The sequence below is a fragment of the Prosopis cineraria genome, unplaced genomic scaffold (assembly GCF_029017545.1).
Source record: "Prosopis cineraria cultivar Desert tree isolate PC_DT_omini unplaced genomic scaffold, ASM2901754v1 PC1537, whole genome shotgun sequence".
Lineage (NCBI taxonomy): Eukaryota > Viridiplantae > Streptophyta > Magnoliopsida > Fabales > Fabaceae > Prosopis > Prosopis cineraria.
This window is the reverse complement of record NW_026556862.1, coordinates 1-15,589: the sequence shown is the minus strand read 5'-3', so window position 1 is coordinate 15,589 and position 15,589 is coordinate 1. Positions and strand designations below refer to the sequence as shown.

Sequence of the window (15,589 nt, the reverse complement as noted above, 5' to 3'; positions counted from 1 at the left end):
AAAACGTTTAGATGAAGTCAGTTTTGTCGAAAAGGTTCTTTTTAGTCTTTAAAACGAATTTCTCGAGTTAGTCGCACTTATTAGTTATTATCTTCTCCGTCAGGTCCGGGCGATTATCACTATTTGCAGGTTCTTTCCTTTTGTTGCACTGTATTATATTCTTTTTTGTTGGTAGACTTTTATGCGTGAAGATAAAAATAAAAAATAAAAATCGAAGATAACATTTTGATTTGGTGTGTTTTCAATTGATGCTTGTCTTGTGCTTCTTTCATCTTCTTTTTAAAATATGATGTTTTCCTTTTTATGCAATTCTTGTTTCCTTTAAGTATTATGTTTCTTCTTCCTTTGTATCTTGATTTGAATGCGATGGAATTATGTGTTTGACTTCTGGGAAAAGGTGGCCGCAGACATGGACGTTTCTTGTTTTGTTGATCGGGGTTGATTGTATATTAGAAATTGAAATTTTCTTATCGCTGAACCAAATTTTTAACGTCTCTGTTTACTTGCATTGCTTTCCCATCTTGCATTGTCATCTTGGTGTTTCCATCATTTTCTCAGCGGAACCAGTGGTTCTCGAATTGTCTTTTGCATTGTGATTAAATATGGAAATCCCTTTGTTACTCAAAAATTCCTTCCCACTTTTCAGAAAACATTTTTATATTTCTGGTGATCCTGAATTTTATGGAGATCTCTGCTTATCTTATCATGTGCTGTATCCATTGCAATATTTTCATCTGAAGTGGCTAAATTGCTTGAATGTCAAAATAAAAAAGAAAGAAAGAATACCTCGGGTTTGGTTTCTCTCTATGGAATTCTTTGGCTGGTCCTAATTTATTATTGTTCAACTAGGAGACTATGCCCTGTAATTCCCAGTGCATTTTAGTAACGAAGACCTTTGTTAATTTGTTTTTGTTTGAAACTGATAATTTACTCTGTGTCTTATTAATTCAACAGCTAATTGTAGCCATCTTTTCATCGTGAAAACGCTGATGTCAACGAGTAATACTGCTGCGTCCCCTCTATTACCCGCAGGTACATGAATTGTGGATAGCTAGTTTTATAAGATAACTAGAGCGGCCATTGTGTATTTCCATGAAGTCCAAGATGAGCCAAATAATTGACAACTTTTGAACAATGAGGCTCCATACAACTTCCATGGACATGTTGATGTTGATGTTGTCACTCAAAAACATGTTGATGACAAAATACATTAAAAAATCCCCCACCATCTCCATTTTCAATACATACTATGAACTCAAGCTTCTCAACACTTAAGAAAATGTCTTCATTTTTATTTATGTATTTTTATGCAGTTAGAAGAAGAGGTCGGTATGAAAAGAAGCTGATTATACTGGACCTAACCTAGTTTGTATGCAAGCCTTGCCATGTAATATAAGAAGAGGAAAACTTCGAATTGGTAGATCTCAAACTCTGTCATGTCATATCAGATGTGCTGCTGCTTTGGTAAGCTACATTTTTCTTTCTTGTGTGTTGATTAGTGATTTGCTCTTCATTGTACTATATTTTGATTTTTTTTTTTTTCTATCAATCGGTTTGAAAGGTTCTTTGGCCAAGTATTGATTAGAAAGTTCAAGTGTTTTATTATAATGAATGAGAAGATATTACTTATTCAAAGATATGATATTATTATATAATGGCTAATTATTCTTTCATGGAGAGATGATGATTGTTGCTGTTTTGCATCAAATGATGTCCTGCATTAAATTAAGTTTAATGAATGTTTATATTAAATTAAATTTGAGTCTTTGCATTGCATGGAGTCTGACAAATTTGCAGCTTATGATTGGTGTGGCTTATTAGAATTTTTATTCTTATAATTACAATGATGATATTGATGATTCTGTGAATTTTATGTCAGTTGTGTTGTTCTTTTCCTACTTGATTTTAGGTGTTTTAGGTGTTTTTTAACCATCTAATGCTGATTCTTTATCTTGACGCTTATTATATTTTCTGCTGTCTATAAACGATCAAGAATAGAACCATGGCCAGTGAGTCATTTCTGGTAATTGTTTATTTCTCAATTCTTTTTTTATGCTTCTTGTAGAATGCTACATGTGCAGCTGCACTAACCCAAACTGTAACACGTGAGTCTCAGACAGTTACACTTACCCCTGGTAATGACCTTACTCTGTTATCAATTTATAACAAGCAACATTGATTTGGTGGATATACATTGTGGCTAACTCTAATTTGTAACTTGTATCTAGTTTTGGGCCTTGAGATGAATTGGACATTTATAATGGAATGCCTTTTAACCGTGTGAATTTGTAATTTACTTCCAGCCTATTTTTTTACATTTTTCCTGGTAGGTAAAAGTGGTAATGAGGATAGAACATTCGCATGATGGGTTAAGGTGCCGTTAGCATGATTAGGCTTGCAATTCTTCCTGCCTTACTTTCCAGCATTTTAACGTTTTAGTTTCAAACCTGTCATTGTTTTCCTGTTGATCCCTTCTCCTTTCTGTCTCATGGGTTTGTTTCTCTGTCTTTAAATTAAGGTTTCCTTTCCTGATGCACTTCTCTGTTTCTTAACGAGATATGCTATATGGAAGTTTGAAAGCCGCTAACCCTTCTGAAGAATGAATAGAAGTCTCTATATTGTTGAGCGGTGAAACATGTGCAAAGATTAAATGAATCTTTTATTTTAAATAGAAGTTTTAATAACTGAACTAAAAAATTACTTTGTTTTTAGAATGATAAAACGGAAATCTTAACTGGGTTTAAAGGTCATTTTATGCAACATGATTGCTTTTATTCAACCATTGAGTTTTAATTAAAAAACATTTGCTTGTTTAAATTTGAGTTTTATGAGAGGAGATATTAAACTAGTGCTTATAGACCCAGGGAGTAAGTGTCACATATAATCTGAGATAATGAAAGTGTTCTATGATACTTTTTACACCGTCATTATGCATGACATTATCTGCTAGAACACTTCCGTTGTCATATTTTCCAACAATAGATAATGATTGTGAAATCTCAGGTAAAGCAAAGACGCCTCAGCTGGACGACAACGGACCTGGACTGCCGCCATATAGAGATGATGGCAACGGAGGTAACGGTGGAGGTGGCAGCGGCAAGTTTTCAGGTGGGTTAGTCCTTTTGGGGATTCTTGGTGTCTTGGACGTTTTGAAGGAGGTGGAGAACGAGTGGCGTCGCAAGGGTGATGGTGGGAGAAAATGAGGCAAGAAACTGTTTTAGTCCCAAGAGACTGATTATTAGGCCGTCATTGCCCTCCTGATTGATGTACATTTTCTGAGGAATTTTTCTTAGAGGAAATAACCAATGCTATTGCTAGGTAATTGATTGATAGTGTGTTTGTGATAGGTCTTTCTTTTCTGATTTAGTGTAGAGGGATATGCTCTAAGCCTCTGTGATAGGTTTTTTCTATCACACGCTTGTATACTCGCGCATGTAAAATTAATTTTAAATTTCTATACGACGAATTATTGCCTCCGGAAAATTAAAATTATACCTAAATTTAAGGGTTGAAAATGAAGCCTCAAATAATAAAAAATATTGAAAGCTCTTTGTTGCCTAAATAAAAAAGTACAAAGACTCTTGCGTATAAAGCCCGCTATTATATAGGAAGAATGATAGTTAGGTTTTATAATAAGTATAAGTAATGGTTAGATTTTCAAATAAACTTTTTAAAAATAAGTTGTAAATATCAATTTAAATAATAAAAAATTTAAAATTTTAATTATGAATAGAATATTAAAATTTTAGATGCAATTTTAATTCATGCATGCAAGTGTGAGAATAAACTTTTGTAACTCATTTTTAAAAGAAAATATTTTTTGAGGACCTGTCATCAATTTGATTTTACAGAACATTGCTATCAGTCTCCATCATATATTCTAGAAAACTTATAACTCGTTAATTAGAGAGAACCATAATAAATTTTGCTACCCCAGAGCACCCGCCTTTTCAGACCAAAAGATCGAACAGTAATAATTATTTAATCCTTATCAGTCATACATCACTTGAAACTCTGGTCTTGACCAAAAACTGGACAGAAATTAACAGTTAAAAGATTTGCACTCAATGCATTTTAGTAACGTGCTAGGACTGACTGAACTTAATTCAAAGAGACGCTGAGAGAAGTGAAAGAAAGCAAATTCAATCATTGAGCATATGTCCTGCTTTCGGCTCGAGTTTTTTCCCCCTTCTTGGTCTTCCTAATGGACAAATAAAATAAACTCAATTTCAAGTACTCTACATGCACAATGAACTATCCAGGGCACCAAAAGATCCATGATTACAGGCAACTTCCCAAATGGAGGCCAGCAATATGACCAACCAACAATATGACTTCCACCCTTGCCAAGAGCTTGATGCTGCCGCTGCTACTAAATCTGCTGTCTAATAATCCAGAAAGATCAAAATTTCTCTGAATTACACTTCCACCACCTTCAGATACATTGGATTATAATAACCTACAAAACCATTCTATTCCTAACTTTACACCTAACCAGAAGATATCAGGTCAGACATGACGTCCTGAGACTAGCTGCGTATGTGCATATTGATACAAAACAGTTTAATGACACATGAATGTCTTATCTCAATTGAGTGACTTTACATAGTGCCCAGTTTTCCGCCTGTGCCTACTGAAATCAGATACAAATCTGAAAGAAAGGCCACACCCCTCAACCTTGCAGTGGTATGGCTTTTCCCCAGTATGCACCCGTATATGCTCGGTCCTGGCCCATGCCCACTTGAATGACATTGAGCAACCTTCCCATGGGCACTTGAGGGGCCTATCATCATCATGGACACGCTGGTGAAGCACAGCATATTTGTGCGATCTGAACTTCTTTCCACACCCATCATGAGGGCAGCGGTTGCGCTTGTGTAACATTAACTCTGCCTTGGTTGCGAAACTCATATGGCAACCATCAAGGTCACACTTGTGAGACCTCTTAACAGAACCCTTATTCTTGCTAGACACCACAACATCTGATGATTTCCTAGCCCTTTTAAACTCTGGATTTTCCCCCATAGAATTGCTAGTTTCAGCCATGCTTCCACAAGAAGCTACCTTACTAGCCCTCGGTCTCAACCCTTCACATGGACTTCTGACAAAGCCATGGAAGTTTATATTGTCCTCTTGTATCTGTTCCAATTCCCTGTTTCTTTTCTTTTGGGTATTTGACCAAAGACCTGGCGTACTTTCAGAGCTTGTAAGCTCCCTATAGCCCTGTGAAAAATGAACTTTGCTTTCATTTAAGTTGTCTTTGGCACATTTCTCTCCCTCACTTGCAGAACACTCCTGGATTGACACAGAAGAGTCCTTTAATGATGGGTGGGCACCAGTACCAGAGCAGATTTCCTCATCATTCATGCTGCTTGGCTGGATTTCCAGTTCTTTTCTCACATCTGAAATAAACTGAGGGCTGGAGTCTGCAGGGGCACAAAGCTCTTTTGGAACTTCATGAGCATCAATGTTAGAAGTCTGCTCATTTATTGATTTATCACAATTTACAGTAAGTTCTTTGTTGCTTGCATTCAAATTAGAAGTTTCCACTGTCTCTTTCAAGGATGCACCAAAGCTCATGCTTTCAGTGCTATGATTCTTTCTAGCACTATCAGAATTTTCTTCCACGATGACCTGTGTCTGCTCGGTTACTGATGAAACAGGAGATGAAGTAGCTTCCACCTTGTTACTCTTGTCGGTAGAATCAAATTCTTGATGTACTTCACAGACATACAGGCTATTGCTATAACTGGTGTTAATTGCTTCTGTGACAAGGTCCTCAGTTCGCATGTCAATGTTTTTGTCTTTAGCAACAGTAAGTGAGCTAGAATTTATCTTGTCATCAGAAATCTCATGGTCCTTACTACCGATTTCTGAGGAGCCCATCTTGCAGGGCACCTTAGAATGATCAGGTGTTGTGCAACTACTTTTGCCATCTATTATCAATTCCTCTGTAGTTTGATTATGGACCTCTGGTCCAGTATTTTCATCCACCGACATAGGTTCCAGATTGAAATTTGAAGGTCGTGAAGAAGCAGCTTTCAAACTCAGACTAGTGGTCATTTCAGTAAGATGGTTTTCAGGTTGCAAGACACATGACAATGGACAATCACTCCTAGAATTCTCGGTGCCAGGCTCATTTTCAGAAACCTGGTTACCAGAATCTCCACTCAAGAAAGCTGGCATATTTATGGACTCTTTATGAGGTGCATGGACCATGTTTGATCCAGGGAAACAACCTTGCTTTGACCTGAACTTTCTCCTTGAATATTGAAGCATCTTTTTAGCAGTGGAGCCATCTGTCTTTACTTCCAACTGATCATCCTCCTTTCTCTGAATCTCATCACATGCTTTTGCCTGAGCTAAATACTTCAATCTTCTGGAGCGAAATCTCTTTGATTGCCAATTTACAGATAAGACATCTGAATCAGGAAATTTCTCAGGGAACAGCATTCCTAGTGCCAATTTGAAAGGAGCTTGTTTATATGGAGAGTTCTTTCTTGCATTGACACAATACCGCAGGTTAATTCCTAGTTTAGCTGTCCAGTCTTCTTCACATTCATCGTGTTCTTCACTGTCAATTGCAAGATCTATCAAAGTCAAATCTTCAGGGGATGCAGTATCTAACGGAACTTCATTATAATCAAAAGAGCAGCCTATCTCCTCTGCTACTGCCCTGGCATGTGCCTTTATTTTCTGGTAGTCTGGAAAAAAAATGCAGAAGACTAATCAGGAAAAAAATGACAAAGCAAAATCTGCAATCTACATTTTTTTTTTTCCTTCTTGTTTTCATCAATTCAGACCGTGCCAGCTGATTTTGGCAACCTTGCTGGGCCTTTCCTAGTCACATTAATGCTGCAAAAATGGATCTCTTCTGTCTAAAAGCCATAAACCTGGCCCTGATGGTGATATAAGAAGGGGCCACATGCAACTGGGCAGATAGAGATAAATTATGATAAAAGCCAATGGAAACTGGGTACACAAACCTGAATGGCAAATGACAAGCACGCTAGCTCCACCTTTACACTGCAGCATCTCAATAATCTGAGCAGCATGCTCCAGGCAGAAAATTCGTGGCCTCAAAAATTTACAAGAGGTGTTCCAACCCTTGTCACAGTTCATTAATGATAGTTTTGATGGTTCATTCGTTAAAGTTAGATCAATAACAGAGAGAGCATTCCCTGCAGAACAAATAATACAGTTTTGCATTTCAACATTTCTAAGGACCATCTTCTTGACAATGTACAAATAGCTTCAATCATATGAAGATATGACAATAAAAGGGGATTCAAATTTTATGCTGAGATCAAAACCTTCAGCATCTCAACATGAACAGTAATAAAATGTGTTTATTAATTTGGAAAATCTTGGTCTCTCAGCTTCATTAAATTCTACGACAGGGAAAACAACTAGAAAGAATAATGAGCAAGAGTGAACATAGTAGTTTTATAACCATCTAACACAATATTTGGGTTAAAGTTATTTAGGTCGCCGAATACAGGAGCCAAACTGTATATAACAATCAGTTATCATTAATCAAATAATATCCAACGATTTGCACAGGAAGGTCAAAAACAAGGCTTTTGGTCATTTGAAAGAGCTCCACCACCCTCTTGATCAAATAATGTCTTCTTAGTTCATGATGACTGTCATGCTCAATTTGCCATGTGAGACCCAAAAAAAAACAACCCATAAAAGGAACTACATATAAAAATGCTATAAAGAAAAAAGACAAAATGACAAGATAAAGACCATTATTACCTGAGACCGGCAAAAGTTCCATTGCTGATCTCTCCGATGGTTGTACCACGGTCATGAATGGAAAACCAAGAATTCCACAACCCACACAAGCCAATGCTCCTGAATCAGTTTGGAAGTGACATGGAAGACTGTCATCACCCATATAAAAATCAGTCAGATTCTCCAAATACAAGCTCATTTCATCAAAGAGACAACTGTGGTTGCTCTTATCTGCAGAAAACAAATTTGACATGTTGTCTGCCATAAAGCTTCCAGTTGTAGAAGTCAAGTCAGGCAACTGAGAATCCTTGCTTGAATCTGGGAGTAAATCAGCATTCCATAAAACAGCATGATAAGTTGATTGCTTTCCAAGTAGAATGGATAGCAGATTGTTTTCTTGCAGCATATCTTCTATAAAAGATCTTTTTACTAACAATTCTCTTTCTTCTTTCTGGCGGTCTCTTAGACGGGAACTTCGGACACCTGGCAATAATGTTCTTGGGACTCTACCAAATGTATCCATGAGATAGCCAGCAGGAATGGGAAGGGAAAAAAGAAATCATTAGATGGCCCCTTGATTTCTTCTTGAACAACAGTTAAATCTATATTGCACAATCGTGTGAATGTAAGACAGAACAATGTTTGAGATATCAATCCAAGGAGTGTAGACAGAGATCCATAGAAGGAGCAACCGTAAAAGGAATTCAATTAAAGATCAGATTTAACTATTTGTCACATTTTCCATCTAAAATATCTTCCTTCATAACTTTGGCCAACAATTTAAAACAGCTCACCAAAGCCTAAACCAACATTTCAACTTCCAATTTTATTTATTAGAGCCCCAAAATATATCTATTTTGAATAAAAAATGCCTATGGTCTTATGTAATTAATTCAGCTCAGAACGCAGTTTGAAACATTAGGTTTCTAGTAACTAGCAGCGCAGCAATATTAAAGCCAATCATCAACCATATAATTTACTGATAAACAAGAAAAGAAAAATAGCAAGTTTTTGTAAGAATAAGTGGCTGGAGGATTTATAATGAGGATGATTAGCCTCACCTTGAAACAAAAGACATGGTCAGTAAGTAAAGCAGTTGCTGATGAGAAAGCATGGGAAGATAATTCATTGCAGCCCTACGCACTGCAGCTTCCTTGGCTACTGCGAGCCATTGTGGAGTTCCAAAGTTAGCAGCTTCCCCACAGTTAAAACCTAAATAGAAACCATACGTTTATCTCAGCAAATGAGATTCTCTACGAAAATTTCAGATGGCATTCTCTGGTAAAAGATATTGAAATTGTTGTTAAACAAAAAAGATTTCCAACCAACTTAAATTAATACAAACAATCACCTGCTTGAGAAAGGGCATAAGAGTGTTCATTCTAGGACTCCATACAGGCCAAATGTTTCAACATAAATCAAAAGAAGAAAGAATTGCCTTGATGTTCCTTTTTTCAATTATAAAAAGGGTATGGTGAGTTCTGAAATTTTACCATCTTCACCCATTATGAATGAAACATCAACCACTATGGTCCTCAATAATAAGCACATATTTGCTCAAAAAAAAAAAAACACATAATTTCTCCATGTACAATGAATTGGAAGCCATATTATAGAAGGGCTCATCTGACCAATCCTTTTATAGACTATGCATAAATGCAACATCCTTTAAATGTAAAAAATTTGAAAGCAATTACCATGGCTGAATCCTACATGATAAGCCCTTGGAAAGGTCACAACAAATTCTCCAGGGTTCTGCGTCAACCTAATGGAAAAACCAGGACATGTATGAACAGAACTTCAACAATGACATTAAGCGGAAGAAAAATTTGCCAAACATTACAAGATCACAACCACTCACCCTAGTTAGATAAAAGAAATCAACAAGTGTTTTCACATCTTCACCATAAATGAGGTAAGAAACAAATAAACGTGTTCAATTTTACCAGTAAGCGCTTATGTACTTCATATACGTATCTGGAGGCAAAATTACATTGATTTTCATGCATTTCAGCATAGGCCGGAAGGGAAATTTCTCATCAAGCTTCATGTGCAAGCTAATAGCACTTACCGTAAGCTGGCTCAAGCATGTACAAGATTGTTTATATTTATATGTACTTATTGCAGTATATACGCACTAAGAAAATTAGCCTGTCCAATTAGAGTGAATAATAATTTTAACTGATCAGCAAAATAGATGGAGTGAATACATATCAACGATATCAACCAACTCACCTGCAACAAGGGATCCCAGATGCAACAACTGCCTCCGGTGATAGAAGGGTTGTCTTCTCCCCCAATAGTGTCAGAGCAGCTGGAAAGAAAGGAAAGTGTATGAGCAGAAAATGTGACACCCAAGGTTACAATAGAGAAAAAAATTAGAATATGTTAATTTGATTAAATAATTTACAGTATCAGTGTAAAATCCTTTTTCCTCTTATTATGAGAATAAAGCAAAATAATTTCTGAGATTTTTGTGACATATCCTAATTTCAGGTACTTGTAGTCCTATAAATTTTATCATGAAATTAATTTCCTCCATTCATAACTCATAATATACAATTGGAAATCTCTTCAAGTGTGCTCAAATTTTGTCTCCTCAAACACTTATTTCATCTGTTTCATGACCCACATTGACTTTCGTAATGTCACAGCAATGCTAGCATAAAACATTTTCCACAAATGGATGTTTACTTTAGATGAAGTAAACCTTGTGATGAACTAAATTCAGTTTTGATTCTGCATTGAACCTTGAAAGCTACCCATAACTGCAGTGTACATCAGTAATAATCGTACAAATAATAACCAATATAACAAATTTCAACCAAAACTCACTTTGACTCCAATAATGATCCTAACTTAAATTTCAATCATAGATTTAATGTAACATAACATTGTTGATAAGGTAGCATACAAACACAAGGTGGCCCAAAATGCTGGCAAACAGTGTGAAAACTAATACAATAGATACATGATATATTTTCTGAAAATGCCAAACATGTAGATTATAATTGATCCTGAAGTTTACTTTCATAAACATGAAAGAACTAACTGGTGCATTTTGCCAATAGCTTAGGCAAAATCAGCAAATGCTTCTTGAACCTTTGGTGCCAAAATTCCCAAGAACATTCATAATAAAATAATTTGCATACCTAAGTGGTCAACATTACCACCATAAGCCTCAGTGCGGACGAGTTGCTCGAAAGCAAAGGCATAATCTCCAGGAACAGCATACCAGGTCTTTGACGAGCCAATGTGAAGAAAATTCATGCTGTGAAGTTCATGATCCTCTACATGCCAAGCAAACCAACTGAACAGCATGCCAATGTATACCATGGGGGAAGTAACACCAGGAATATCATCCGGCATGAAACGAGTTATCGAGCCCTGTGAACGTGCAATAACTTGTAAGTTCCAAGGACTGTTTGAAAGCTTCCAACCAGCAGTACCTTCCATCTCATTGCTGGAATCAGAACTCTTCTGCCTAATTGAATTTAGGACTTCATTTGGTGAAAATGTTGACAGAGTTGAAGTTGAATTTGATGTCTGTGACCATGTGTCAGCATGATTATGGGCAGAAGCATCCTTACTTTCAACAGTCTGGGCATCTCTTATACTTTCCATTTTGGGTTCTTGGCAGTCCTTGGCATCTAGACTCCTTTGATAATAAGCCTTTTTCCTTCTCCTCCTATGAATATAACGAAATTGACCCTTGGATTCTCCAAAAGCAGACCCAGGCATGTCATTGGCATACTCCACATATATTGGCTTCTCTGAAGCTGCCTTCCAAAACATAGCCTCTATAACCAGAGGAGAAACCTCCTTAACCATACCTAGTACACTTCTTGCAAAAGCCTTTGATTTAGACTCAAACTGTTCAAGTGTATAAATTTCCCCACTCTGCCACACTTGCTTATGAACACCTGAAATTGGGATTTGAATTGTTCCTTTGGTTCTTTTAATACTCTGCCCCAGTTCTTGATGCCTTGTGGTAAACACAGCCCGTGCCTCCCCATCATTACCACTATCCCCAGAAACCATTTTCAAACAATTACTAACTCCAATTGAATTAATGTCTGACGCCAACTCCGGGCTCTTCAAAAGAGACTTGTTCAAATTCGAGAAGACATATCTTTTTGAAGGCTTCGGTAATGGTGGAATAATCTTACATATGCCAAAGGCGCTAGCTTCTTTCTCAATCTTTGAAATGTAAGCAATTGGGTCGGCGAATTCGGTATCAGTTGGGCGAAATTCAGGAGCCAATGGCAAGGCTTTTAGCCAATTGGGAATTTCAACATCACCCATTGCATGTAAGAAAGAAAAAAGAATGTATATTCACAACAACAATACAACAGAGAGACCAGCAAGCTATTCTACTCTTCGAATTAGCATTGTCCAATACAGAAAGAAGAAAGCGTGAGGTTAAGAGGAAGATTTAAAAACCCTAGATTAGAAAGTGCGTGTGATGATTTGCAAGGTTTTAGTAATAATTGAGACCCCATGAAGCTGAAGAACAGAGTAAAGAGGGAAATGCAAGGGCGAATTGAGGCAAGAAAAGAGATACAGAACCTGTAACAGAAAGGCACTGTGTATGATTGGCCTTCAAAAGCACCGTGGAGTGTTGGGGGCAGAGAGAGAAGGGGGGGTGGGGGGGTGCCGGGTGGTTTGTCTAGGTCTTGAGTGAAGTTGATCACGTGCGTAAGATAGCAAGTTCTACGTCGATTGAGCTAACATGCGCACAATTGGCGCCTTGCGTTATCCATTTTTGTTTTTAATTTCAACTGATTAACTGAATATGCATTGCATTAAAACACATAATAAGGATTCATAAAATTTTATTCAGCCAACGTAAGAATACATAAGGTGAAAGGATAAATTAATGAACCAATATCATCTATCTAATAAACAAATGCATAGATAATCGTATTACTCAAGAGTCATGTATTATTATTGTGACATGTACAACTAACAAGTTATTTCAAATTCCACAAAAACATGCTAGACTTACTCGGCTTTTGTTTTTAAAGTAAGGCAAATAAAATACAAGTCGAAAATTAACAGTCCGTAGAGAAATTTATGCTAAAAAAATATGGAACCATATTTAGATGTTAAGATGCTATGAGATGGAAAAAGACTCATCAAATGGTGGACGTCATTAGCAACAGAGTCCTTTGTTGCTAAAAAGAATAATCAGAATAAAATGCAATAAAGAAACAAAGACAAAAATAAAATAATCAATATGTGGAGGAAAAATATGTCAATCATATTTATGAGAGAAAAAATAATTTAGTTCATATTGAAAATCATTATTCATGAGTTTAGTAGAAGGCATAGTAATTCTCATATTTATTGTACGTAATATCAGACTTCATCTTGTCTATTGTGATGAGGAGGATAATTTACTTTATTTTTTAGCAAATTTTATTATTATTCTTTTTAGTAATCAAACAATTTCTTATCAACAAAGCTATTAAAAAAGTTTGTGGAGATGATTTTTTTTTTTTCATGAAATGAATTGTAGGTTTTCATAGTGAGATTGTTTTATTTCCTCTCATTGGGCTTCCTTATAGGAGCTTTTCTCTATCCATTAGTGGGAGTTCTTTTCTATGATCTTTGTTCTCCAGTGCCTTTCTTGCTGGCTTCTACTGTGAGAGAGGTGTTTGACGTAGGTGAGTGTATGGTTGATTTTCTATCTTTTTATGTTGGGGTGTGTTATTTCTTTCTTCAATCTGAGTTGCTAAGAAGAGAATGTGGGTTCAATTGGTGAGGGAAAGATTGTCTATCCAAAGGATTGACACTTTGCATAATGGTTAATCATGGTTTTTTTAGTCTGGATCTTGATAATTTTGATTTGTTATTGGGGTCTCGGCTTAGGCTTTTCAATTCAATAGGTAGTGGTTTGCGACAGAGATGGAGGTGCTTTTTTATTATGCTAGTAGCTGGTTTGTTATCATTACTGATAGTTTAGGTTCTCTCTACGTGGAATCTAATGTGTGGAGGTGGTAAATCTATTATTTGAATAATAGTTATTGTTTACTTAGGGATGGGACTGTTACGATGGTTCTATGGACCCTCATCCTTATTTTTTGTTGTGATTTCTAGTCTGTAGGAATTTTCACAACAACGACATTATTTCTTGCTCTCTAGTTCTGTTTTAAGACTTGAGATGATTTTAGTGTGTCTTTTTTCCTTTCTTTGTGCCAATTTGTATTGGTTTAGGGGTTTTTTTTGTGTTGTCTCTCTCTTTTGTATTTTATTCATTGTACCTTATTTGTTTTTTGTAAACCCCACAATTTTCAATGATATTTCATGTTTCTAGCAAAAAAGAAAAAAAAATTGTGAGGTTGTTGACTCACTCAACTTAAGCTCTTAAAATAACCCATCATGGTATAAGAACCTTCCTTGTAATACTAAATTATTGAGCAAGTCATGGGTATTTTTAAAGTTGCTTTGTCAAAAGAGAAAAAGTTAGACTTGTGTATAATTTTATTAATTATTTTTATATTAAATATAATAAAAAATGATTTTATATTAAAATATAAATAATTTATAATTTATTAAAACTATGCACTCTAAACATATATACTTATCGTGCTATTATTTAAAAAAAATAGAAACATTAGTCTATCAATCTTCATATTTTATAATGTATTTTTTTTCAAGGAAGGGAGATCCAAAAAGGATCAATCATTACATGAATGAGTTTGTCCAATGCCTAAAGTATCGTCTTCCAAAAGCAAAGTCAAACCTTTATGTGGTTGCTGCAAATAGTACTACCTAATGTTTGAGTTAAGTGCATAAATGGCTAAGGGTGGAAGTAGCCCAGGCTGCTATTAAGGGCCTATAAGCTAGCCTACTTCAAGTTAGGCCAATCCTATTTACTAAATAGGCTAGGTCAAGTTTAGGCTTTTGATTAAACCTATTTAGATAAATGTGATCACAAAGGCCCTTAGGAAGTTTGGTGGTTTGCATACCATAAAGGGAGAGAGCTTATAAAACAAATTGTGCAAGGATTCTTTACCCAGCTAAAGATAGCATTCTAGCAACCCCATCCACAAAGTCATTGTCTTACCTTCTCCTTGATGTAACTATAAATATCAATTTTAACTCTCTTATGTAAAAACAAAACTCCCAGATATTTATCTAGATCATTCACCTTGGAAAAACCCAATTTAGAAGTACACCAATCAACATCTCTATCAAGGACATTATGGGAAATAATATTTGGGTTTTGCTATTACTAACCTTGTACCAAACTAATAAAAAAATCACCTAAAATTTTGCTTGATAAAATGAATTTGAGATTTTTCTATAGAGCTAAAAAGTACCAAGTCATCCATAAAGAATAGATAGGATACAAGAGGCCTAAATCTATCTAGTCAAATCGACTTCCATAGCCTACTATCAACTACACTACTAATAGCTTATAGAGTCTTTCTATACCATACACAACACAAGATATTGAGCGAGAGGGGTTACCTAGTCATATACCTCGAGAAGGTAATAATTCTGCAATTTGTTAGTCATTCTAAAGCACTCTCATTTTATAAGTCATGATACAAACCATGATAGCTTTTATATATTTCTTAAGGAGCCCCACATTAATAAGAGTATCTTCAATAAAATCCCATCTTAGCCATTATACACTTTTTCAAAGATCAACCTTGATAGCCATCCATCCACCTTGGCCCCATCTCTTATTTCTTATAAAATGAATGACCTCTTATGCAATAATATATTGTCAAAATTTGATGCCTTTGCAATAAAACTTAATTGATTTGGGAGAACCATTCTAGGCAGAATTTTTTTAAGCCGATTAGCAAGGACTTAAGTAATAATCTTGTAGAGA

The 15,589-nt window shown here is 35.8% G+C and overlaps 2 protein-coding genes across 3 annotated transcripts; one reads left to right on the top strand and one right to left on the bottom strand.

The window, feature by feature from the left end:
• Nucleotides 1-3,489, top strand: LOC129300328 (protein YELLOW LEAF 1, choloroplastic-like). Of its 2 annotated transcripts, XM_054938894.1 has the most exons (5): nucleotides 1-129; nucleotides 955-1,032; nucleotides 1,314-1,464; nucleotides 2,066-2,135; nucleotides 3,004-3,489. In XM_054938894.1, the coding sequence occupies exons 3-5, from the start codon at nucleotides 1,372-1,374 to the stop codon at nucleotides 3,201-3,203; spliced, it is 363 nt and encodes a 120-aa protein (XP_054794869.1). In that variant the 5' UTR covers nucleotides 1-129; nucleotides 955-1,032; nucleotides 1,314-1,371; the 3' UTR covers nucleotides 3,204-3,489. The 2 variants fall into 2 exon arrangements, with proteins under 2 accessions (XP_054794869.1, XP_054794870.1); XM_054938895.1 differs by lacking the exon at nucleotides 1-129 and having other exon boundaries at nucleotides 280-1,032.
• Nucleotides 3,490-4,127: 638 nt separating this feature from the next.
• On the bottom strand, nucleotides 4,128-12,367 carry LOC129300327 (lysine-specific demethylase ELF6-like). Its single transcript, XM_054938893.1, has 7 exons — nucleotides 10,893-12,367; nucleotides 9,976-10,054; nucleotides 9,438-9,505; nucleotides 8,802-8,952; nucleotides 7,762-8,246; nucleotides 6,987-7,181; nucleotides 4,128-6,704 (listed from the first exon to the last, which is right to left on the bottom strand). Exons 1-7 carry the CDS (start codon nucleotides 12,043-12,045, stop codon nucleotides 4,588-4,590), a joined length of 4,248 nt encoding a protein of 1,415 aa, XP_054794868.1. The 5' UTR covers nucleotides 12,046-12,367; the 3' UTR covers nucleotides 4,128-4,587.
• Between the last annotated feature and the right edge of the window lie 3,222 nt (nucleotides 12,368-15,589).

Coding starts and splice junctions, on each gene's coding strand:
- LOC129300327 (XM_054938893.1), bottom strand. CDS start 12,045: ATGGGTGATGTTGAAATTCCCAATTGGCTAAAAGCCTTGCCATTGGCT. Junction 8,953..9,437: donor TCATGTAGGATTCAGCCATG/GTAATTGCTTTC, acceptor GTTTCTATTTAG/GTTTTAACTGTGGGGAAGCT. Junction 8,247..8,801: donor ACCATGTCTTTTGTTTCAAG/GTGAGGCTAATC, acceptor TACATTTGGTAG/AGTCCCAAGAACATTATTGC.
- LOC129300328 (XM_054938894.1), top strand. CDS start 1,372: ATGCAAGCCTTGCCATGTAATATAAGAAGAGGAAAACTTCGAATTGGT. Junction 1,465..2,065: donor TCAGATGTGCTGCTGCTTTG/GTAAGCTACATT, acceptor TGCTTCTTGTAG/AATGCTACATGTGCAGCTGC. Junction 2,136..3,003: donor GACAGTTACACTTACCCCTG/GTAATGACCTTA, acceptor GTGAAATCTCAG/GTAAAGCAAAGACGCCTCAG.